General features: G+C 45.7%; 2 protein-coding genes across 5 annotated transcripts in view; one reads left to right on the top strand and one right to left on the bottom strand.

Moving 5' to 3' along the window:
* Window positions 1–806: 806 nt before the first annotated feature.
* On the bottom strand, window positions 807–18,032 carry TRIP13 (thyroid hormone receptor interactor 13). Its single transcript, XM_008162051.3, has 13 exons — window positions 17,728–18,032; window positions 16,714–16,879; window positions 13,203–13,332; window positions 12,439–12,494; window positions 11,582–11,672; window positions 10,226–10,298; window positions 6,998–7,061; window positions 6,175–6,261; window positions 5,787–5,893; window positions 4,808–4,961; window positions 3,495–3,607; window positions 2,167–2,236; window positions 807–1,747 (listed from the first exon to the last, which is right to left on the bottom strand). Exons 1-13 carry the CDS (start codon window positions 17,817–17,819, stop codon window positions 1,652–1,654), a joined length of 1,299 nt encoding a protein of 432 aa, XP_008160273.1. The 5' UTR covers window positions 17,820–18,032; the 3' UTR covers window positions 807–1,651.
* BRD9 (bromodomain containing 9) overlaps window positions 18,023–23,725 on the top strand; it is a 24,615-nt gene continuing 18,912 nt past the window's right edge. For 3 of the 4 annotated variants that reach the window (XM_028139474.2, XM_008161823.3, XM_028139472.2), the window contains exons 1-5: window positions 18,024–18,221; window positions 18,824–19,038; window positions 19,342–19,474; window positions 21,218–21,278; window positions 21,675–21,819. In XM_028139474.2, the coding sequence (XP_027995275.1) occupies window positions 18,170–18,221; window positions 18,824–19,038; window positions 19,342–19,474; window positions 21,218–21,278; window positions 21,675–21,819 (606 nt within the window). In that variant the 5' untranslated portion in view covers window positions 18,024–18,169. Of the gene's footprint in view, window positions 18,222–18,823; window positions 19,039–19,341; window positions 19,475–21,217; window positions 21,279–21,674; window positions 21,820–23,725 lie in introns of all 4 variants that reach the window. The other variant, XM_054715241.1, reaches the window with a different exon arrangement.

Genomic DNA, 23,725 nt, shown 5'->3' with positions numbered 1-23,725 from the left:
CACCTCTGCTGACCATCTTTCCATCCTGGGGCCTTAGTGAGCCCTGAACTCCCCCCATCCCATCCCACAGAGTGGCGTTGCCCTCTAGTGGCCCATGGGCAGATGTGTCAGCTGCACCTACAGACCCCTAGAACCCTTTCTGGGAAATGGGTCTAGGTCTGGTGAATGTTACCAACCCTCCCCGTACCCCTCCCCCCACCTCCCCAATCTCTCATCCTCTGCGGGCAGTCTGGGCTCTAAGGCCCTGCCCATACCCGTCTTTCTGAGCTCTCTTCCCCATGCCTGCCTCCCTTGCGGTCTATCTCTTTATCCACAATGCCCCGGGCTCTCCCTTTCCTCCCAGACCCCTTCCTTCCACCTGGGTACCTGGACATTGGGCATTTCAGCAGCAACCTGTGAAATGAAGTTGTTTCACGGTCCCTGCCTACTCCAGCCCCAATACTAGGGTGTGGAGCATCCCACCCCCTTTGCTCCTGGTGCCCAGACCCACCTTACCCCATCATAGGGTCTTTAGGAAACCATAGAACCAGGCTCTGGCTCCAAGGCAGAAGTCACTGGATCTGGTTCTGGATCTGGCTAAAGCCAAGGACGGCAGATGGCACAGAGTGTGCCACGGCTTGGGGGTCCTCCACTGTGCAGCCTGAAACCCTCCCACAACTGTGTGTGCAGTTCCCATAAAACGGGCACAGCCTCTTCTGCCTTTATCCCCAAAGCATAAAACAGGCTAAAAGTTAAGTAATCGTGTGAGCAATTTTTAAATAATATTCAAAGAAGATGGGAGTGATAAGAGAAACAAAGCAAGAAAATTCTGGAAAAAAGAACTTTTAATACTTAAAAAGTTATATAGCGAAAGGTAACACGTTCTTTAAAAAATGTATACAAAACACTAATATAAAATTTATTTTAGCATGAGATAAAAGCAAAACATAATATTCTGGGGAATATACCAACTATTGGCCAGTTGTTTCACATCTGTTAATGTGAATTTTCACTTGAACTGTGGTAATGCTACGGAACTGAACGCAGGGAGAGGCGCTGCTGCACCTTTGCCTGCGCAGCTGAGAGCGTCTGACACGCGTTCGGAGGAACATTGAGGACTGCCTTCCCACAAGGAGGGCCCTGTCTGACTGCTGTGAAGAATACTTTACCTAGAATTTTTTCTTGATTTCTGTAACAGGAATAGCTTTTCTTTATGCATTAAATAGTCTTTGCGATGTCTGCGCTAAGTAAAACAAGCTCACTGCAGATAGCAAGTGCCACCTTCTATCTTGAGTGATTTTTACAATTTTAATGCTATGACCAGATTCTTATTTACGGCAATGTAATTTCTCTTTTGTTTCCCTAACCTATATTAGTCATCATTTTTAAACAAAATTTGTAAACATTTTGTGTCCAATCAACCGCAGGCAGGATGAAACACATCTAGATAGTTCTTTACAAAGATAACAGAACTTGAACTATCTCCCTTTAAAACAGTGAAAATGACAGGCCACCTGCCTTCTAATACGCATTTTAAAAAATATAAATACAGCACTTTCTTTTAACAATGGTTGGCCCTGCAGGTCTATGCCACGTTGTACAGATTTCTGGGGAAGTGACCTCACTGGTCGCATTCATGATTTGAAAACCACAGGCGGGGAGCCCCGCTCAATCAATCACAAGAGGAAAGCTTCTCTCTCTCTTCAAACTGCTTGTCCACCGCCAGAGACAGGGCCTGGAGGAAGCCCTCGATGGTGACGGTGGGAGCCTGGAAGGATAGATATGAAGGAATTGAGGGGTGACCTTTGAGGGCCAGTGGCAGCACTCACCCCTTCCATGACGCAGACGTCAGAAAGGCAATTCCGAGCAGCTGTTCTGAGTGAGCTGGCCCAGACCCGAGGGGCATGAGCACCTCTCGAAGGCTTGGATGTGAGCTCTGGATGTGCACAAGCAGAGACACACAGCACGGCCACCTCCTCCCAAAGAGCTTGGCGGGGCCCCACCACTAAGGCACCCAGGCTAGCACCTCCTAAGCCCCAGGAGCCTGTCCCTTTAGAAACTGAGGTAAAAGAAGGCAGATATCCCAATGGTTTAAGTGTGATTCCTAGCAAGGCCACACACTGCTGGACAGAGTGGATGGTAAAGAGAAAAGTACCCAGAGGTGGAGGGTGGCTGTAGAAGACTTACCTGAATGTACAGGGCATGAGCCAGAAAAGGGAGTTTTCTTAAGACACGGCCGCTGAGGCCCTCGCTCTTCCTGTGAATGTAAGCCAAGTTTGGGGATGTCACGTGAACAACTGTGTTTTAGGACTAGTTTTCCTACCCATCTCTGAATGTCCCTTCTCCCACAACCCCTCGAGGAGTCCTCAGCTACTGCTCCCGGTGGGGAAGGGTCCTTGCTGCCCAGATGTGCCACCTACAGGTACTGCTGTGCTCAGGGACCCAACGCAGGCCCAGCGGCATGGATTACCTCATATCTTTATTAATTTTTGCAGAAATTTCTGAACTGCTCCCCTCTGTCCCATCTCAACTGGTTTAAATTTCTTCAACAGGTAATTCAAAAAAATACCCTTTAGCCCAGCTGGTGTGCCTCAGTGGTTGAGCGTTGACACATGAACCTGGAGGTCACGGTTTGATTCCTGCTCAGGGCACATCGCTTCTCAGCCTTTTGGCTAAGATCAAGTGATTCCTGGTCAGGGCCCCAGTAGAGGACGTGCAGGAGGCAGCCGATCAAGGATTCTCTCTCATCATTGATGTTTCTATCTTTCTTCCTCTCTCGGAAATAAATTAAAAAAAAAACTTTAAAAAGTACTATTCCTGCCCTGGCCAGTGTGGCTCAGTTGGTTGGATCACTGTACTGTGCAACGAAAGGTTACCAGTTCGATTCCTGGTCAGGGTACATACCCAGGTTTCGGGTTCCATCCCCAATCAGGGAGTGTATGAGAGGCAACCAATTGATGTTATCTCTATCACACTGATATTTCTCTTTCTCTCTCTCCCCATCTCCTTCCTCCTACTCTAAAAGTATATAAAAATTTATATATATATAAAAAAATAATAATACCATTCTTTATGCTATCCCTTCATTCAAAACCTTCCATACGCCTCACGACCTCAGAATAAAGTTCAAACTCTGGTTAGAACTCAGAAGTTCTCCAGAATTGGCCCTCGGCAGCACAACCCACCTGAGGTCCCTGCACACACGGTGCCTGTGGCCTCACCGATTTCTCTCCAGTTTATCTGAATTCTAACTGTCCTTTGAGGCTCTGCCCCATTTCTCCACCTTCTTTGATCCCCAAAGCCATCTGAGAACTTGAAAGCACTATCAGCCCTGGACCAGGAACCCAGGGCTAGGGGGCTCCGAAGCTCCACCAGCCTGTGTATGATGACTTGGGGTTCAACTCTCTATCCTCTGACCCCCAAACCCTGACCCCAGACGGCTACAGTCAATTATGACTCCCTATTACTACAGCGAATGGATTTTTCTTGGTTACAAAAATTAGGTCCATTCGCACCTTGAAATTTCACTCAGAAGGAGGCTCAACTTTGACACGTTGTTTTCAATGAAGCCAATCATCTCCAGTTCTCGGAGGGTCAGCAGCTGCTGGCGAGGGTATATGATCTGACACTGGGAAGACGGGCAGAATGCATACGGTCAGTAACAGGACAGCACGGAGAGAGCAAGCACATCACATCTTATAAAATGCAAACAGGCCATTTAACCAGTGCATGCACACTCACTCCTCCCCAACACACATCTCCCTGATTCTTCAAAGGCAAGAATACAAACAACAAAACACGTCTCAGAAACCAGCAGTTTTTGGCCAAAATGTGTCCTCACCACGTCACGTGTCAACATGGGAGTTCAGTCTGACACAACCCACAGACGACAGAGCTGGGCTTTGGAGCCAGGACTTCGCCTGCCTTTCAAGGAGGGTCTGTGTTTGTTGTTTTTAAGATAAGACTCTCATTTGGTGGAATGACACACCCAGGATCTGAGTCAGAGAGCACCTTGTAGACCACAAGCCTGCATGTTGGATGTTCTCTGCCAAGTAGCCACACTGGACTGTCACACTGCCACTGCTGAATGAATTTCAACACAAACTGTTTCGATTCAGGAACCAGGAGAGAGAAGAATGAAGGAAAGGCTTCCCCCGTACATTTTGGAGGTTTGATGAGGATCGTGGGTAAAATTAAGAGGCAGGGTTTGAGCTTGATGTATTTCGACCCCTGCCTAAGTGACCTCAGGTTCCCTGCAGCCTCCCGAGCTGCCACTGCGGCCCCTCCATTAACAGGCACCGTCCTGCAGCCTTGTGCGAGGATGGCAGACCTCAGGGTCTTGACAGGAGGGCACAATCACACGTCAGCCTTCAGGACCAGCCAAATCTCCACTAGAGCATTGAAATACCCTAACTTCCTGTAATCTGTGTAAGAAGCTACCCCTGCCCACATGCTCAGCTCCCAAAAAAGTCCATGCACCTGGCTGAACTTTAGAACATCCCTGGATTCACAGGCCGTCAGAACCAGAACTTGCCAGGAATGCTGACCACAGCCCATACACTTCCTACCCATTCATCGCCTGAAAGTAAATCAAACAACCACGATGATCATTTTGTACCAAAAGAGCAAAAATATTGAGTCAGTGGCCATGATTTTGACAATTAATGCAACCTGCCAGATAAAAACAAACTGAAATTTTCAATCTAAAGAAATGGTTAATGCCTTGTCAAAATACCTTATTCTATATCCGAACTACTTTAAGCTATGTCAAGGAATTAAAAAAATATAAAAAGTCTAATGGTTAGTAAGAGAAAAAACATCAAAGCACCTTCATCAGTTCTTCCAAACAGGAGAGGTAGATTTTGAAGATGGCTGCGGCAGAGGGAGGCCCAATATACTGCCTGATGTCAGCCCTGTCCACGAAGGCTACATCGATCCTCTCCGTGATGTTGGAAGTGGTCAGTATTACCACGTTGGAGTGCCTGGAGGCAGAGGAGCGAGGACCAGTCAGCCCGTGCCTGTGACTTGATTATACCCTACCCTACACAGGGATTGTCAGGAGCTGCCTGAAGGTTCTGGGCACTTAGCTGTCGTTCAGCTAGCTATCCTTCCTATCCCAATACCAGCCCATGAGGCCTCCTGAGGTCCTGTAACTCTTGAGCTCCTGGCCACACACAGCTGTTCCCTTACTTCTTTCAATTGTGATAAAGGTAAAATCTCTGAGGGCATCCCTGATTGCTCCATCTCCTGACCCTTCCCCTAGTACCTACACCCCATCTGCCTAGGCACAGCATGCAAGTGCTCATCACACAGCTATCGACAACCATGGAGCAGACTTAAAATCCCCTTTCCCAGCTGCTTTCCCCTCTAGCTTCCAAATTCCGAGAGAGCCACCACTGCCACTCTGCTGTCCAACCTGGGCTGGCACAAGGTGCCTTGGGGAGCATGCTTCCCAGCCTGGTAGGCTTGAGCACAGGGGCAGTGCTGCTCTCAGGGACTGTGGTCAGCATACAGATGGTTCACAGGTAGCCAGGGAGCATCTAAGAAGATCAGCTTCACCTGGACTCTGGCAACAGGTGTGCAGCCCTCACAGGGTGAACAGGGTGAGCCAAACAAGGGCAGGGATGGGAGTTTGACATGCTTGCTGTACAGGCTTGTAGCTGAGGAGCAAAAGGCTGTACCATATAGCTTAAGTGTGCAGTGGCTATGCCATCTGGGTTTGTATAAGTGCCTCTATGATGTTCATTCGACAAAATCACCTAACAATGCATGTACCCCCATCGTTAAGTGGCACATGACTGTAGTACCTTTTAATTTGATCGATTTGGGTCAAGACAGCGTTGACCACACGGATGGCATCTGAAGGCTCGGTGCCTGCCCTGCAGGCATTGCGGGAAGCTGTGAGGCTCTCCACCTGTGGGGACAGAGCAATGGAAAAAACTTACAGCACCTGGCCCCACAGGGCAGCCACGGAACATGTGAATGAGCAAGTGAATGAACAAATGAATGGGTATCTGGTGTCCAGGTGTGCCAGGAGCTTAACATGTGGGATGGCAAAGAGGACAGGGCTGCATGAGACAGCAACTGCCCGATGGAGGCTGGGCTGAGTGAGGGGCTGGCTGCGCCCTGGCAGCAGTAAGAGGCGCTCCGTCTTGAATTTCCTCCACCACAGGTTTGGTGCCTGAACATGCCTACCTCGTCAATCAGGACGAACACCAGAGCATCCTTGTCATCAATCAGATCCTGGATCTTCTGGAACATCTTAGTTACTAGCTTGCCACTCTGGAACCAAAACACTCAGTGTTGACTTGTACTCATTATGCTGCGTGGTGCATACCTGTCCCCACCCGGCATCCTTCTGACCCCAGGTACCCCTGCCATTTCCTGACAACCCTCGGAGAACTCCCTAATCAGAGAAGCCAGGTCTGCAGGGGTGGAGGTAAAGCCAAATGCCCTCTTTCCCTGGTTCATGTGCCAGGACACTGAGACTTGAGCCCACAGACTCCTGTCCAGGGGCCACATGGCTCACCTGTCTGTTTTCTTACTTCCCCTTTCCCAGCTGTCCCTATGACTGGGAATGAGATGAATCATGGGTGCCAAGATGCAAACCAGCCAGGCACACTCCTTACGGACACTCCCTGTCCCCACTCCAACCTACCAGAAGGGCCCACTGACAGGGCTGCCTGCGGCAGAACACTTCAGAAGTGAGGGATACCTGTAACGTCACCTTGTCCAAGCCCCTCAGTTCACAGATGGCAGAAAAAGGCTCAGAACTCCGAGTGCATGCTCAGCTGAGGAGTGCAGTCCAGGTTAGAACTCAGGATGCCCTCCCTCCTCAGACAATGTTGATAGTCAAAGGTCTGTTGTACCCAGGCTTTCAGGCCTCACACTATTTCCAAGTGACTGCTTAGCTCTGAAAGTTTCCTCTGACCACAAAGTCAGATGCACAGAAAGTGTGCCTAATATACAGGCCATCTTTCCAACTAAATGATTGACAATCCAGAGAACTAATACTTACTTCTGAAAACCACTTAGAAAAGAGGCTGTGGCTATTTATTTCAATTAGTTGGCCATACCGGTACCTAGGATGGTAAAAAAAAAAAAAAAAGAGAGAGAGAGAGAGAGTTAAGACAATTACTTTACAAATTAGTCCTCTAGCAACCCCAGTGGCAGCACTTTTGCTCATTAAATACAACACCTCTCAGCTGCCCAGTGTGGTGAGCATTACTAACAAGTCATTATAATTACTGACAAAGAACTGAGATACCTAGTAGTCTGCATACTAACTAGTATGAAAAATCTAAAAAAATGCAACCAACAGTTCTGGTTGAAGCAAATTAAGTTTTTCAAACTGAATATCTTCATTTGAATTAAAACAACAGTAAAATTCCTCTCATTTTTAATCTACTTATAATTTATATTTATTTTTTGAAAGTACTACTGGTACTAATAAACAAACAAATCTAAATAAGCATCAGAAGTTTACCTGGCGCTGAATATTTTTTCCTCTTTCCACAAAAACTTAAAGATTGTGACAATTTATTTTCCAGCACAAACACCGTGGATACTCAGATGGCAAAAAGTGAACCTTAACGCACAAACTGAATGACATCAGCAGTAATCCTGCAGCCACTCAGGAGGCAGCTGAGAGGTCTGGACACACTTACTAGTAGTTCTGACTAGAATCACACAGGAAACCAGACTGAGGCAGGACAGGAGCTGACTCCCAGGGTACTTTTCAGTGTCTTTCATGTCGAAAGTCCACAGAAGGAAAAGAAGTACTTTCAACTTTAAAAAAGAGACTTTCCATTTAAAAAAGAAAAAAAGACCACTTACTAATTCTGTTCACAAAAGAAGAGAGGGAAGACAGACAACTTAACAAAATAAAGACTGGGTTGAGTAGCAAACAGAGTTATACATTATCAGATTTTTGTACAGTCACGTGTTGTTTAATGAGGGCATACATTTGAGAAATGCATGGTGAGGTGATTTCCTCATTGTGAGAGCTTTACAGAGGCACTTACACAGAGGCACTTGGTAAACACGATGTATGACCCCGCAAAACACCACACACACACACACACACATACACACACACACACACACACGACACTGTTTTACAGCAAACTCTTTTTATAAGTAGAAAGAGTACATTGTAAAGAAAAATAAAAAGTATAACAACAGAAAGTATAAACACTAAATACATAAGCCAGTAACATAGTTGTTTATTATCATTATCAAATATTATGTATTTTACATAACTGTATGTGCTGTACTTTTATACAACTGGCAGCTCAGTGGGTTTGTTTATACTAGCATCAACACAAACACGTGAGTAATGTGTTGTGCTCTGATGTTATGATGGCTTCAATGTCACTAGGCAATAGGAATTCTGCAGCTCCATTATAATCTTATGGGACCATCATCATTTATGGAGCCAGTTGTTGACCAAAAAGTAGTCATGCCATGCATGACTGTGCTGGGAAAACTTCTATTTCTTGTAACAACATTTTCACTCTGTGGTGTTTTAGGAAACTGCCCATAGAGATCTTTAAAACACAGATGCATTTCAATATGTCAAGACAAAGGCCAAGTTGCTAAGCATAAAATAAAGGGTTGAAATAAAGCAATTTCCCTATGAAGAAATACAAAACATTTTGAAAAGAAAGTAGATATTTAAAAGTAAATCTCATAGAATTCCCTTCTCTAAAGCCAAATGGAAGTAAGAGGCACCAGATTTACACTGTGCCTTCACCAACTAGACTACTGGGCCACATAAATGAAGCAACATCTGTGAAGGGCACTGGACAACAGGCACCAGAGGACTGTGACCTGAGAGAAGGGAAATAAATTGGCGCTACAATCGTCCGGCTCTCTGTGTGGAGAAGACATAAGAACACAACCACGGTGCTGAATTGAGGAGACAGAGGTCAGAGTTCAAAGAGCCCGAGGCGACAGAGCAGAGGTACAGAGGGCAGGAAAATTTTCAGAAATAAAGCATCAGAAATCACCCGGATGTTCCCTCAAGTCTTTACTGAACACTTGGATATCTATGAGCAGGGAAATCCATGAGGCTCTCCAGACCTGTGAGCTAAACGGTTCCCAGTGCTCACACAGACTGGCTGTGTTCAAGTTCCTAACAGCCAAAGCAGAGAATACTTGTTACTCATTCAAGGTGTTCAACAGAGACCTCAGGAGGGGCCCCCTGGAGAATTAAAAATAGACTACACCTAGACCCCTCTCTAACAAAGCTTAAAAACAAACCTCAAAAGGATCACAACAAATCATGAGTAACGGAAATGCCTATCAGAACAAGGCCCAACAAACAGCCTTTGGAGAACCCAGACACTTCAGATCACAATGTCTGCATTCCAACAGAAATTACCTGACATGCCAAGAGCAAAAAACATGACCTGTAACCAGAAGAAAAACCAGTCAATAGAAAGACTCAGAAATAATGATTACGGAGTTAGTCCACAAGAACATTAAAACAGCTATTATACACTTGATCAAGGACTTTACAGAACATAAGTAAAAAGTATAAAAGAAACCAAATGGCACTTCAAAAAAAAAAAAATTCACTATCCGAAATGAAAATTTCTCTGAATGGAATTAAAAGCAAATTAGATACTGCAGGAAACTATCCAAAGTGAAACACAGACAGAAAAAGTTTAAAACCTGAAAAAACAAAAAAGTGTACCAGTGGCCTCTGGGATAACATCACACAGTCTAACTTGCAAATCAATGGGCTCCCAGAAAAGGGGCCGAGGGGAGACTAGGAAAATTAGTTGAGAAAATAATGGCCAACTATTTTCCAAATGTGATAAGACCATAAATTCCAAAACAGACAGAACTCAAGGAGAAACAGACAAATTCACCATTAGAAGCTTGGCCATTCCTTTCCAGTAAGTGATAGAACATCAGACCAGACCATCAGCAGGGACATCAAGTACCCTGCGCTGACATCCATGAAGCATTCCACCCAACAAGAGCAGAAACACGTTCTTTGAAGTGCACATGCAACGGTCCACAGGACAGAACACGTGCTGGTCACTAAGCAAGTCTCCATAAGTTTAAAAAGATTGAAGTCATAACTCAAGACTATGTTGAGTATAGAGGAATTATTTTACAATGAAAGAGAGGGACCTACTATTCATGTAAAGTTATTAAAAAGACAGCTTATGCTATTATAAAGGAAAAGCAGGGAATCTCATTCCCACTACTCTCCTCTCAAATCACCAGTTACCTGCTTGAAAGTCGAATGGTCAATTTCTGGGCCAAGGCTCTACACAGGGATGTTTTTCCAGTTCCTGGAGGACCTGGAACAAAATTTAAGCAAATACGTGTTTAAGTCAGCGTTGTGACAGATTTCTTAAAACAACAGCAGTTGCATTTTCCACAGAATACAAAATAAGAAGCGGAGAGTTCAATACTATGAATGTTATTACAAACACTGCTTATTAACTCACAAAGAAGTCTGCTAGCAAAGTGCCATAAAATATTACCAATACTGTACATTTTAAAAGTCTTTTTTCCTAATCTGAATTTAACTTGTGCTTCTCGTCTTAGCTTCCACTGCCCCTGACACAAACCCTGCTTCTGGGCCGAGGGGCTGGCTCAGCTCTCTGAGTGAGCACTGCATTTCCTGGTCTATGGCTTCACTGACACCCTCCTTGTCCCCACATGTCATCTATGAATTTTACTTATTAAGACATCTTTCAAAAGTCAAACCCACCTTTCTTGTTAATCATCAGGACTCTTAGGCACTGAAGCTTGCTGTGTCTGCAGCCCAGAGCAGCACCGTCTTTCACTATGGCTATTTCTACACCGGCCTGCACCCCATACTAAACCAGAGGATGAAGGCAAGGACTCTTGATTGTACAGCCTCTTGCTCTGTGTGTCACCTAACATGCCTTGCAGAAGTTCTGAGGTGACCAATGTAGAAGAACAAACGCATCTAATAGAAAATGCTGGTACATTCAACTGATTTTCTGCAAGCATTTTCAATAATGAATAAGAAAATATATAACAAGTTCTAAATAAAATAATTGAAATACCTATTGAATGCCTACTCTATCCTGGTATCAGGATAATGTGCTATCTTCTATCTAAAAGACACTTTTTAAAAGGTGTATACAAGTGTACAATCTTAACTGGTATAAAGAGGCTGGTTACTCTGCACTCCTAAGCTAAGAAAACACCCCCTATCTTTCTCTGAGAAGAACCAGACAAAATTTCTGTAAAGTATGGTTTTGCAGCTTACTACTCACAAAGCAAAGCTCTAAGAATGCTACAAAGAAATACCAGGCAATTTCTTTTCCAAGGAATTTACGATCAGTTGGGAGAAATAAAGAGTTAATTGAAATGTTTAATAATAATATAAAAAGTCACAAGGCAGTAATTGGGTGGCTGCCAGACAAATGGTCAAGTAACAAATGCCCAGAGTAATGTCAGCTGCATCGGCTTCATGGAGAAGGAACATTCTAGGACAACTCTGGCTCCACCAGAACGAAACTGCTGTAACTCCTCCCAGAAGGACAAAGGTACAAGTAAAACCTGACATCACAGTCTACCTTGTCACATGTAACCTCGCATGCCTTACCGTGAAGCAGCACCACCCGGTTCCAGGTGATGAGATTGCTGTCAACATTCCTGTCTGAAAACAGTAACGCTGTCATCACATAATCGAGGAGCTGAGTGAAGAAAGGAAACATGCAGATAAAGAGGCTAGCAGGCACAGGCTCCCACTCTGTGTGCTCCTGACGAGCAGCAGGGACAGGAGCAAGGCAGCCCTACAGAGACGCCACAACCAGACACTTCCTGGATACATTACAAGCTTTCATCTTAGAAGGTAACTTAAAGCAGAAGAGGATAGCTGCTGGCTATTACTATTATAAGCATAAAGGATAAACAAATATTTGAATGCCTAGATTACACAAAATAACTAAGGGACTTGTCAAGTAGGACTAAGCTCCTTCCTCTGGGCTGACACAGCAGTAGGCAAGCACACAGCACACTTACTACAATATAACAGTCAGGACTCCCTCCTCTCACTGTGGCTGCCTAGAGCAGCCTGGAGGCCAGGATTAAAACTCCCAGTATCCCCCACAGCGTGCAGAAGGACTCCTCCCTTGAAGGCGGTTTAGACGTGCTGGTACTTGCTCCATTCTGCCAACCTGCTCTGTCTGCAGTGTTCCCCTCAGCCCCCATGGTTCCTAAGAGTGAAACCCCATGTAAGCTGTCTTCACTTTTGGCACCCTCCCTCTTCCCCCTCAGGGGATGCCCCAGAGACCAACTCCATGTGGGAGCAGTCTCAGAGGACAGACATCTAGGATATCAGCTGCTGGCGGGCAGTGGCTCCCAAAAGCCTATTTGAGTCAAAGAGCTCTGAGTTGTTAGCAACACAATAGTGACTCTACTTCAAACAAGGGGGCCTTTTGGGGAAAAAGTGAAACTTACGTGAGATTTGACTTCCACATCATACACCAGGCTGTCCCATAGCCCATGGAATTCAGCTGTGACAAAATGAAACAAAAATTTAACTTTAGGAAGCAAGCATTACACCTACCAGCGAGATTTGCCCTGAGCCACCGATGCTCTCCCCTGCTCCACACATGGCATGCTAAGATTCTGATTACAGGGAAGTTAAATTTTTAAAAACTGTCTTAAAATTAAATATGTAAAATAAATATCAGCTATGTAGGACTTTTGACAGGTAATTAACTGGGTAAGAGTTACTTTTTGTCATGTTGTTACATACAGCCATCTCTTGGGGACCTGCGCTTTCCACAACACACTCTAATCCACAACTCGCCCTGTAGGTCAACACTTGGGCAAGGCAGACCAGCGGGTCTAGTCTAGCCATTAGGACATCAGGCATAAAACTTGATGACTAAGTTAACCCCAGGACTCTGCCTACAAGAACACATTGGCAAGTCCATGAATAAGCATCGAGACAGTAGGAGGAAGGAGTGGTCCAGCAGAACTGACCAAGTGGACAGGAAGGAAGAGAATGGTCCCTTTCTCAATGAACACCATCTGTGAGGACCCAGTGCAAAGGAACTCTCTACTTTCCTCTTTTGTAAGATATAAAATACCTTAAAATCGTACAAAACAAATGTGCAAAAACCTCTCTGGTGAACTGACTTGGAAAGTCTGAGATTATGCCATCCTCTGACCTTGTGGACTCAGCATGCTCTACCTACTGTTATTATCACACCTACCTGCGGGCAGAACCCAATGATTTGCTGCAATTATATTTTCTGTCTCTTCTTCCAAATTTTCACTGGTGGGGCCATCTTCATTTAGGTGGAAGATGTGAAGTGCAATAGTGCATACACTCAAATCGATGGGCTATGATGAGAAGGAAAATCAAATAAGTCTACACAAATGGAAAAATCACTTCTTTTTCAATTCTAATATCCAATTTGAATCCTAAAGTCCAAAAATAAAGATTGAAGGTGATGTTAATAAAAAAAGTCTATTATTTCAGATTCAGAATTAGCTCTTTAAATGTGTTTATCCCTCCCTCCCCTTTTGGTGTATAACATCTATTTGAAAAAACAACTTATTGTTTTTATAATTATAAAAGTAGCACATCTGTTAAAAATTGCAATTATAGAATGAAGAATGTCAAAGTTGCCCAGCATGGCTCAGTGTTGAGCGTCCACGGTTAGATTTCAGGTCAGGGCACATGCCTGGGCTGCAGGTTCGATTCCCAGTATGGAGCATGCAGGAGGCAGACGATCAGTGATTCTCTCTCATCATTGATATTTCTATCCCTCTCTCCCTCTCCCTTCGTCTATCTGAAATGAATAAAAACATTTAAAAAAAAAGAATGTCAAAGTCCCCTACAACCAACCTCATAAATGTTAGCCTATAATACATCCACATACATCTGACTCAAAATTGATTCTATCACAGTTTTCTAACCACACTTTTCCCAGTTACTAGAGCTAGGAGACATTTTACATCAGTAGATAGAAATACCATTCTCTTTCATGGTTATAGCATATTTGGTGTGAATATGTCAGACACTTAACCAATCTCTAATAAATAGTTAAAATATTTTGATAGCTAAGGTGCTGTGGTTTTGGAACCAGTGTGCCCATGAGGCCTTCCTGACTCCCCAGCATCCAGACAATTACAGAGGAAGCCCTTTCTTCAGAGGGTGGTTCTCAGTTCATATCCTGGGAGTCACTCCTGGAGCCATAGCTAGAGCCTGCTGCTCTCCACAATCTATCTCGCGTTCATCTTACGTTACCCAAATGTTTCCCATTATCTAAAAGGTTAAAAATGGCAGCAGAGTAGGTGGATGTTGCACGGACATGCTCCCGGGAACAAACTGGAATTACAACTAAAAAATTACCAAGAAAAAATTACAAACAAAAAATTCCTGAATAATCACGGAAAACTTGTTGGAGAACCCTGATACCTGAGGACCGGAAGTGGAGACCGCATAGAGACTATTGGAGAGGCGGAGGCGCAAAAGGGCTGGCCGGGCACTCATAGACAGCAACTAAAGTTCCTGAGAGATATCTCAGCTGTGGGGGGTTGCCAATGAGAACTCTGTGATCCAATTCCCAAGATGGGCCCCCCAGCAGAGAGCACCAGAACTGAGAAGGCTGCCCACATAACATCTGGCTGTGAAAAGCAGTAGGGTTGCTATCTGCCAGGGAGTGACAGCTGGAAATTCAAGCATCCTCTTAAAGGGCCAACACACAAAATTCCCTGTGGAGCCACCCACCATGTGCTCCAGCAGGGAGGGCAGAGTGGACTGGAGCTGTGTGAGCAGAAGCCAGGGTTGGGGACTCAGGGGTTAGAGCTCAGAAGGCAGACACCCCTAGTTTCCTGGGCTGAGTCATTCCCTCCTGCAGTGGAGGACACCTTTCTCACAGAGACATTTGCAATCAATAAAAACATTTAAAAAAATACATTTTTTTAGGACATGCTGGGGCAACGGAGATGAGGAAATGGGCTTGTCTTCTTGAATCTCTTCACTTAGTCAAGCATATGACTAAGTGAAGCACTATTGCACTTCACATCTTCCACCTAAATATATTCTTTTCTGTGCTGAGTCATTCCCTCCTGCAGTGGAGGACACCTTTCCCACACAGACATATCAACAATACAACGATTGAAATTTCTTTTGAGAGCCAAATTTTTTAAACTTAAACTTCTTCTAATGCCACTTCTTCAAAATAGACTCGCCCAGGCTGTGGTATTTTGTGGAAGAGCCACACTCAAGGGGCCAAAGAGCTGCATGTGGCTTGTGAGCCGCAGTTTGCCGACCATGGGCCTGGGGCAATTCAAGTTGGCATCCTATCAGTTGGTAGGTAGAGGCAATCTCTGGAGGCTTTGAGTATTTGCCTGATCTAATTAGTCAGAAATAGCATTTGACACTGTCCTGCACTAGAGATTGAGAGGTATAGCAGATCTACCTAATACCTAGTCACAAACCCAAACAGGCAGCCAAAATGAGGAGACAAAGAAACAACACCCAAATGAAAGAACAAAAGAATTCTCCAGAAGAGATAAATGAAATAGAGATAAGAAATTTATCTGAAAGAGTTCAGAGTAATGATGGTAAAGATGCTCAACAGCATGAGAAAAGATATAGCAACTATAAAAACAGAAATAAAGCATGACATTGCACAAATAAAGAACACATTGGAATGACAGTTAAAATATTTCAAATTGTTAGCTATTATTAACAATAATATTTGTTCATGTATCTCTACAAAATTACATACTTATATGTTAAGATAAGTTCCTTGAGGTGAATCTGCAGTCGAAGATGAGAACATTAAAATGTTTAGTGGTTAGCACCCATGTCTTCCAGCTAGGCTGTGCTACCTGTCCCTCCACAGCAGTGTTGGAAAGCTCTCCAGTTCTCCTCAGCTGGCCAAAATCGAGTACAATGACATCAAATCTCAGTGTGGACAAAACTCCAACACGCCACAATTGTTGGTCCTAATCTATAATAAAAGGGTAATAGCTAATTAGACCGGACAGCCAAAGGACCTTCTGGACGACCTTCCAGACGAAGCCGGGGCTGCGAGGGCTGAGCCCCTTGCACAAATTTCGTGCAGTGGGCCTCTAGTATAAGAATGAAGAGGTCCACCACGTAAGTGTTATTTTAGTGTCATATCAATTCTTCCAAATTGATTCTTTATAAGACAGAAACCATCCAGGTATCAGTAATGTGAGGCACACACTTTGGGTTGTTTTTACTCTGGTGATAGAACTATCCCAACGCATCCACACTGTCATACAAAGCTCTTCTTAGCTCCCACACATGAACAGGTGAGGCAGTCCATACGCTGGACTAAGTGCAGAGATTCAAGAAGACAAGCCCATTTCCTCATCTCTGTTGCCCCAGCATGTCCTGTGGTCCTAATACATTCTGGGCACTCTATAATTTTTGTTGACTGAAAGGATAAGAGAGAAGGCACACAGGCCTCGTCAGCACAGCCCACTATTCTTGGTGCTGCCTTCTAATTCCTGGTTTCCAATCTCTCCCCGACTGTCCTGACAGCAGGCTGGCAGTGGGGCCACGTCTACTCCCGGCACCCGGCCCCTGCCAGAGAACCTTATTCGATCGTCAAACCAACAGGTAAGCAAAGCAAACCAGTTTCTGATATACACTATCAAAGCAGCAAGCAGACATTCATGGCAACAACTTTCTATTTAGCTAATGGTTAACTTTCTTGGCACAGGGAATTAGTAACCTACCTGTGGGTCTTTAACCTTTAATTCTGTGTCAACAATAGACACAGACTGCACATTTCTGGTCAGAAAAGGATCATCAAACTCAGTCCACGTGTAATCACCAAACACAATATTATGTCTGTTAAGTAGCTTTCTAACACTCAGCTTTATATCTTCTTTTTTTGCCGTGCTGGACAAACAAATAAAACATAAAGGTCAGTTCTAAGTTAAAAAAACACACACCAATATTTTTAACACTTAAAAACAAAAAAAGAAATTGGGGCATACATAAGAAAGTGCAGTAGTGCAGAGTACAGGAGGGGGTGGGCCTGCCTGGGGATCAAACTGGAGCCACTCCTTGCCTGCCAGCTGTGGGACCTGGAGAGCAGCTCACCTGGTGCCTCATCTCTTCATCAGATAAAGGGGGCAGTAGCAACAGTTTTTGCTACACTGGACTACTTTGGAGATTAGTCAATAAATTCAAAGTGTTTAGGACAATGCCTAGCATATAGTAAGCACTCAATAAATGTTGGCTATTCCTATTGTTAGTGAAAGAAGGAAAGCCCACCGCTGTGGGGTCAGGTCAGGAGTTTGCATTTTAACAAGTGCCCAAGGCTGGCGTTCACACTGAGAAAACCGAACACTTCCGGCTTGGCATTCAAGGCTCCACTCAGCCCACCTTGCCACCTGACGGCCACGCTGACTGGTTCTGAGATCACCCCAAGGTGTGCGATCACTGTGGTATGCCTCCTTGCACGAAAGAGCCTGAGAAATGCTGGCTCCAATGACAGTATCTATATTTCCCCTAGAACTGAGAGCTCTGAGTATCTGGCCCATCCTAACTTCCAGCTTTCCTGGGCTGTGCCCGGCTGGGCTCAGCGTGGGTCCCGTTCAGGGCCGGGCCTGAGGGTCAGGTCCGTGTCCGGCGCAGTGGGCTCGAGGGGAGGTCTGGGCCGAGTGTTGTCCGTAGGGGCCACGCAGAGGCCGAATCGCCTCAGACCTACCCGGGTCCCATTGGGTCGGGTCAGGCCGGCTTACCTGCCTCTTCGCTGGTGCACCTCCACATGGATGGACGGCGTCTCGGGCACGCAGGGCAGCGCCTGCTTCAGGTCGCCCACGGCCTGGTCCATAGCACCGTCGCCGCTGCCAGGAGCAGCGGGTACCAGGCCCGATCGTGGCCGCCGCCTGACACCCGGCGCCACCACCACGTCCACTTCCACCTCCTCCTCCACAGCTGCCGAAAGGACCGTCTGCCCAGCCCGTCCTTCGAATCTGCCGCGCGCAGCGCGCCCTCCCCTGACCCGGAAGCACTCGGGCCTGCGAGCGGGCGGGGCCAGTTCCGGCCTCGGGTCTACTTCCGGCGTGGCCCCACGACCTCCAGGGGTGAGGCGGGCACTGAGCCAGGGCCGCGGGGGCGGCGGCCGCGCTCTGGCCGCGCTTGCTGCTGCCCTCCGCCCCGCGCCCCTGCCCCGCCGCCGCCATGGGCAAGAAGCACAAGAAGCACAAGACCGAGTGGCGCTCCTCGTACGAGGGTGAGGCGGCGGGCGCGCTTTGTGACGCCGGGCCGGGCGGGCGTTCGCGCGGTGGACGGGCGGGCGAGGGTCCCCGGGGACGTGCTAAGGATCCGGGCTCGGGTGCTTTCGCGGTGGGCGGGGGCTCGAGCCCGGAGTCTGGTTCACCTCGCAAGTCCTGGAGAGAAGCCGAGCATGTGAGTTGACTTGTGTCCTGGTCTCCGGGAGGAGCTCTTACTGCTCTGCTCTCCCGCCTTTCCCCGCCCGGTCCTGCAGCAGCTCGTTCGTGTCAGCTGACAAGGGGGTGGACAGGGGCCAGGGGCTTGGGGATGCGGGATCGCGCGGCGGGGTCCCAGGTCCTGGCCTTGTTGCGTCCCCCTCTCTCTGGCTCCCTGAGGATAATGCAGTGTAACGGGAAAGATAGGAAGGGGAAGGTGAAGCAACACCCAGCCACTCTCAGCTTTGCCCCACCGTTTTAGCATTCTCCCGTTCTGCCTTAGAAGGGCCGGTCCTCCTCTTTCTTGAGCCTTCACTGTAACACCCACACATTGGGCCCACGCCACCCACCTGGGAGGTGTTTTCTCTAAGCATACACCGTGAGGGCCCCGTCTCTGTCTCTACAGAGTATGCAGACAAACCCTTGGAGAAGCCCCTGAAGCTGGTTCTCAAGGTTGGAGGAAGTGAAGTGACTGAACTCTCTGGATCTGGCCACGATTCCAGTTACTACGATGACAGGTCAGACCATGAGCGAGAGAGGCACAAAGAAAAAAAGAAGAAAAAGAAGAAAAAGTCAGAGAAGGAGAAATATCTGGACGATGAAGAAAGAAGGAAACGAAAGGTAAAGGAGGGTGGTGGGCCCCTAACCCCTGGGGGTGGGGCATACAGGATGAGTGCTACAGGGCTTAGGAAAGGGGGTGATTTGTTTGAAACAAAACAGACCACAAAGGTAGTTGCTTCATTTCTGGTTCTTTGAGCATCACCTCTCCCTTGACCCCTGGGGAAGGTCTTTGCAAGGATGGGAGTCTGGAGTGAGAAGAGTCTCTGGAAGAGGGTGTTTCTCTCTTAGCTTTGTGTTTCCCCTTAGAAACAGTTTGTTTAAAACTGTTTGCATTGCTCCTACGGCCTTGACTTTGCCTCACAGGAAGAGAAGAAGCGGAAACGGGAAAAGGAACACTGCGACACAGAGGGAGAGGCTGATGACTTTGATCCTGGGAAGAAGGTAGAGGTGGAGCCGCCTCCCGATCGGCCAGTCCGAGCGTGCCGGACACAGCCAGGCAAGTGCTGGCATTTTCAAAGCCTTTCTTGGAGTGTTGGAGCTTGGAACTGTGTCCTTCAGCTTTGGGGGAGAAGCACAGAAGGAAGGAGCAGTGTTTTCTCTTCCAAGGCCTCACACGAAATATAGCTGGATCTGAGATTCTTTTTTATTGTTATTATTAAAGGAAGGGGTTGACTTTATTGTTGTTAATCCTCACCTGAGGATATTTTTCCATTGGTTTTTTTAGAGAGAGTGGAAGGGAGAGGAGAGACAGAGAAACATCGATGTGAGAGAGAGAGAGAGACATCGTTTGGTTGCCTCCCACACGAGCCCCGACCAGGGCCAGGGATCGAGCCTGCAACCGAGGTATGTGCCCTTTGACCAGAATCAAACCCAGGACCCTTCAGTCCGGGGGCTAATACTCTATCCACTGAGCCAAACTGGCTAGTGCAGGATCCGAGATTCTTGCCATCATCTTTGAACTTCTAGAGCATGGTTTGGCCAACTGCTGCTCCTGGCTTTTTTCTTTAAGCACATGAGCTAAGAAGCTTATCATAGATGGGAGGAGGCTAGTTTTCAATCAGTTATTCAGAACCTGGGAGCTGTGCTGGCTCCACCAAAGGAGAGCTTCCAGAACCCTCTGATCTGTGTGTGGTCACTTCCCTCAAAGGCTTCCAGATGGTCAGGGAGTTTGTTCTTCAGGGACTTCTTTTCTTGCTGGGGGAGGTCGGAGGTATTGTATCTCAGTCATGGTGGGTGCTGTTTTCTAGCAGTGCCCTCCCCTGTGCGAGTCACTGCCATGGTGAACGGGTAGGACTTGTGGCTGCTGAGCATGTTGAGGAGAAGAAAAGGTCAAGTGCAAACAACATTTCATTAAATAAATGTGTCTACAAAGTTAGTACAGTCACTGGTAATTGTTAGCTTAATCTGACTTCTTCCTTGAAGTTATACACTGGTGCTCCCCCTCTTCTCCTGCCCCCCCCCCCCCCCCCCAGTATGTCTGAAGAGCTAATGATCACATGATGCTTTCTTGATCATTCTGAAGAGGGTCACTGTTGGGGACTTGCTGGTCTGCACTCCTGTTGTGCTTCAGCCTTGTTTCCTCAATGGAGAATGGCATTTAGAAACCAAGTCTGGGTCCTGGGTGTAACCCTCAGTGGACAGAGCTAGGAAAGGCCTTTTATATACATGCAACTTGTAGAGGGAAACTAGACCAACATCTGTGTTTACATTCACCAAAAACCATGTTTTCACAAGTGTGCCCAGAGATGTAGCTAATAATTGCAGTGCTCGCAATAACCTGTGTAGTGAGTATTCCTATCCCCGTTTCACTCATGAAGAGCAGGCATATTCAGACAGTTAGGACTCTCAAGTGAAATGATAGTTGGTTAATCCAGGATCAACTTCTGTATCTAAAGCCTTTGTTCTCTCCTTCATACCTTGTCTGGAATGTACCAGGCCCTTTGATGATAGGCGCTAGAAATAGATTGTTGACTGATATCTATGTATTGTTGTTTTAAGGGATATTAGCACTCGGTTTTTGGGGACTGATGTGTGGGTGTCCTTTCTACCCAGCAGAGCTTGAGGGGAGGGGAGCAAGGCTGGGTCTGGTTTATCTTTGTATCCAGTTCTTATTTGAACCTCCTTATTAAAATGCTGCGGAACTCGAAACAAATAAGTACGTACTGTGAAATTGGAGCTCTCCAGTGAAGTGATATCTAAATCTTTTTGTTCAATTTATTTTTTCTACTTTTTAAATCAGCTGAAAATGAGAGCACGCCTATTCAGCAACTACTAGAACATTTCCTCCGCCAGCTCCAGAGGTAAAGAGCGTTTCTAAAGAGCTTGTGCTTGGGGACGTTTGGGTGTCCTTCTCTGTGTCTGAGGTGTTCTTGCCCTCACCACCATCACATGTGAAGTAGACACTTGCCTTTCATTGGTAATGCCCAGTCTGACTGGGTGGGCAAGCATGTGGGCAATGTGGGGGACTGTCAGAGATGCTATAATGTAGGTGTCATAGCTGCAGCCAGGATGCTAGTTTTGGAATTTTTAGTGTATTCAAAAATACCTACCACAATTTTAAAGAACACAAATTTTATTTCTTATTGTTAAGAAACAGACTTTGGTAAATTAATATTTTCATTGTGAAGGATTTTGTATCATTCAGAAATGTAGGTTTTAGGGGTTTCCAGTTTAAATAAAGATGTTTTTGTTTTCAGAAAAGATCCTCATGGGTTTTTTGCTTTTCCTGTCACGGATGCAATTGCTCCTGGATACTCAATGATAATAAAACATCCAATGGATTTTGGCACAATGAAAGACAAAATCATGGCTAATGAATACAAATCAGTCACGGAATTTAAGGTAAATTAATTTCAGTTCCTAAAACAATTGTTTGGAAGCTCTGTATTAGTTTATGTCCAGTAAATGCTTCATTCATCTTAGGTCATTTCCAGTTGCAAGTTTTCACAGGTGTTTCTGTGTTCGGGTTGAAGTTTCACATAGCATCAAGGAAATGGATTAGTTGTAATTTTCTTTGTATTTTGTCTAGAACAATGATTTTCAACCTTTTTCATCTCATGACATGCATAAACTAATTATTAAAATTCTGTGGCGCACCAAAAAATAGCTATAATTTTGATTCATTCACACCAGATGGCTATTGTGTTGGGAACTGTCATTTTCTAAAAATTCTTTATTGTTGAAGCTATTACATATGTCATTTATTTATTTGACAATCTAAGGGAAAAGAAGTCAGTGGTCCTGGCCAGTGGCTCAGTGGTTAGAGCATTGGCTCTCGCACCGAAGGGTCATGGATTCAATTCCCAGTCAAGGGCATGTACCCGGGTTGCAAGTTTGATCCCCGGTCCCAGTTAGGGTTGGAAGGCAATCAGTCGATGTGTCTTTCTCTCATGAATGTCTCTCCCTCTCTGTCTCCACCTTTCTCCTTCCCTCCCTTCCTTCCACTCTAAAAAAATCAATGGAAAGAAAAAATAAGGTCAGTGCCCCTGACTACACTAGTCAGGTATTGCATGTTTTAAAAATTCTTGCGGCATATGTGCTTTGAAAATATCTGTGTTTGAAAATATCTGGTTTAGAAGCTGGCCCATATGTTACATGCTATTTGAAATGCATTTCCATTTTTTTTTTTTAAGTTCCTGTGTTGGCATAATTGAGACACGTTAGGTCAAGCAAGGATGTGTCTTATTTGGCCTGGTTTCAGAATGGGTATTTTTTGAAATACAATTTTCCTAATTCTTAGTTTTGTTTTATAACAACTGGGTTTTATAGAATAATAAATTCTTACATCCCTTGAGTGCTTTGCTCTTAACTCCCTTTCTTAGTATCGGCTGTGAGAGGTAGGAAGCGTGAGGGGAATAAAAACAAATGCTTGTTCACATTGGCAGTAGTGCTATTTAGAAAAGGCCATTAGGCTTCTTTTATTAAAAAAAATATATATATATATTTATTGATTTCTTACAGAGAGGAAGGGAGAGGGATAGAGAGTTAGAAACATCGATGAGAGAGAAGCATCGATCAGCTGCCTCCTGCACACCCCCTACTGGGGATGTGTCTGCAACCAACGTACATGCCCTTGGCCAGAATTGAACCTGGGACCCTTCAGTCCAAAGGCCGACACTCTATCCAGTGAGCTAACCCGGCCAGGGCGCCATTAGGCTTCTTTATTAGGTCTGTCAACTTCAGAAAAAGCTTGGCTTTTCTCTGTCACTGAAAGGGTTTGCTGACCTGCAGAAACAATATGACAGACTAGAAGAGAGTAGGAGGAAAGGAAAGTTTTCACAGGAGGGTCCCCCCGCACTCCAGAGGGCAGGTGGTAACAGTGATCCATGCCATAAAGTCCTCTGCCTTTTCTGACTGAGGCCCCCAATTTGGTCTCACCCAGTGACAAAACCACGGTGGGAGCAATGTTCACCCCATCTCTTGTCCTCAGGAAAGTGGGGTTTTTTTATTGATTGATAAAATTATATGTGTTTTGGGTGTACAATTCTACAATACGTTATCTGTATAATGTATTGTGTTCACCACACCAAGTCAAGTCTCCTTCCATCACCATTTATCCATCCTTTACCCTCCTCTACCTCACCCTACCCCCTTTCCCTCTGGTAATCACCATGCTGTTATCTGTGTCTATGAATTGTTTGTTTAGTTCCTCCACCATTTTCACCCAGCCCCACATCCCCCCCTCTCCTCTAACAGCTGTCAGTTTTCTATCTATGAGTCTGTTTCTATTTTGTTTGTTAATTTTATT

This window comes from Eptesicus fuscus, chromosome 4 (genome assembly GCF_027574615.1).
Source record: "Eptesicus fuscus isolate TK198812 chromosome 4, DD_ASM_mEF_20220401, whole genome shotgun sequence".
Classification (NCBI taxonomy): Eukaryota; Metazoa; Chordata; class Mammalia; order Chiroptera; family Vespertilionidae; genus Eptesicus; species Eptesicus fuscus.
This window is presented reverse-complemented; position numbering and strand designations above follow the sequence as displayed.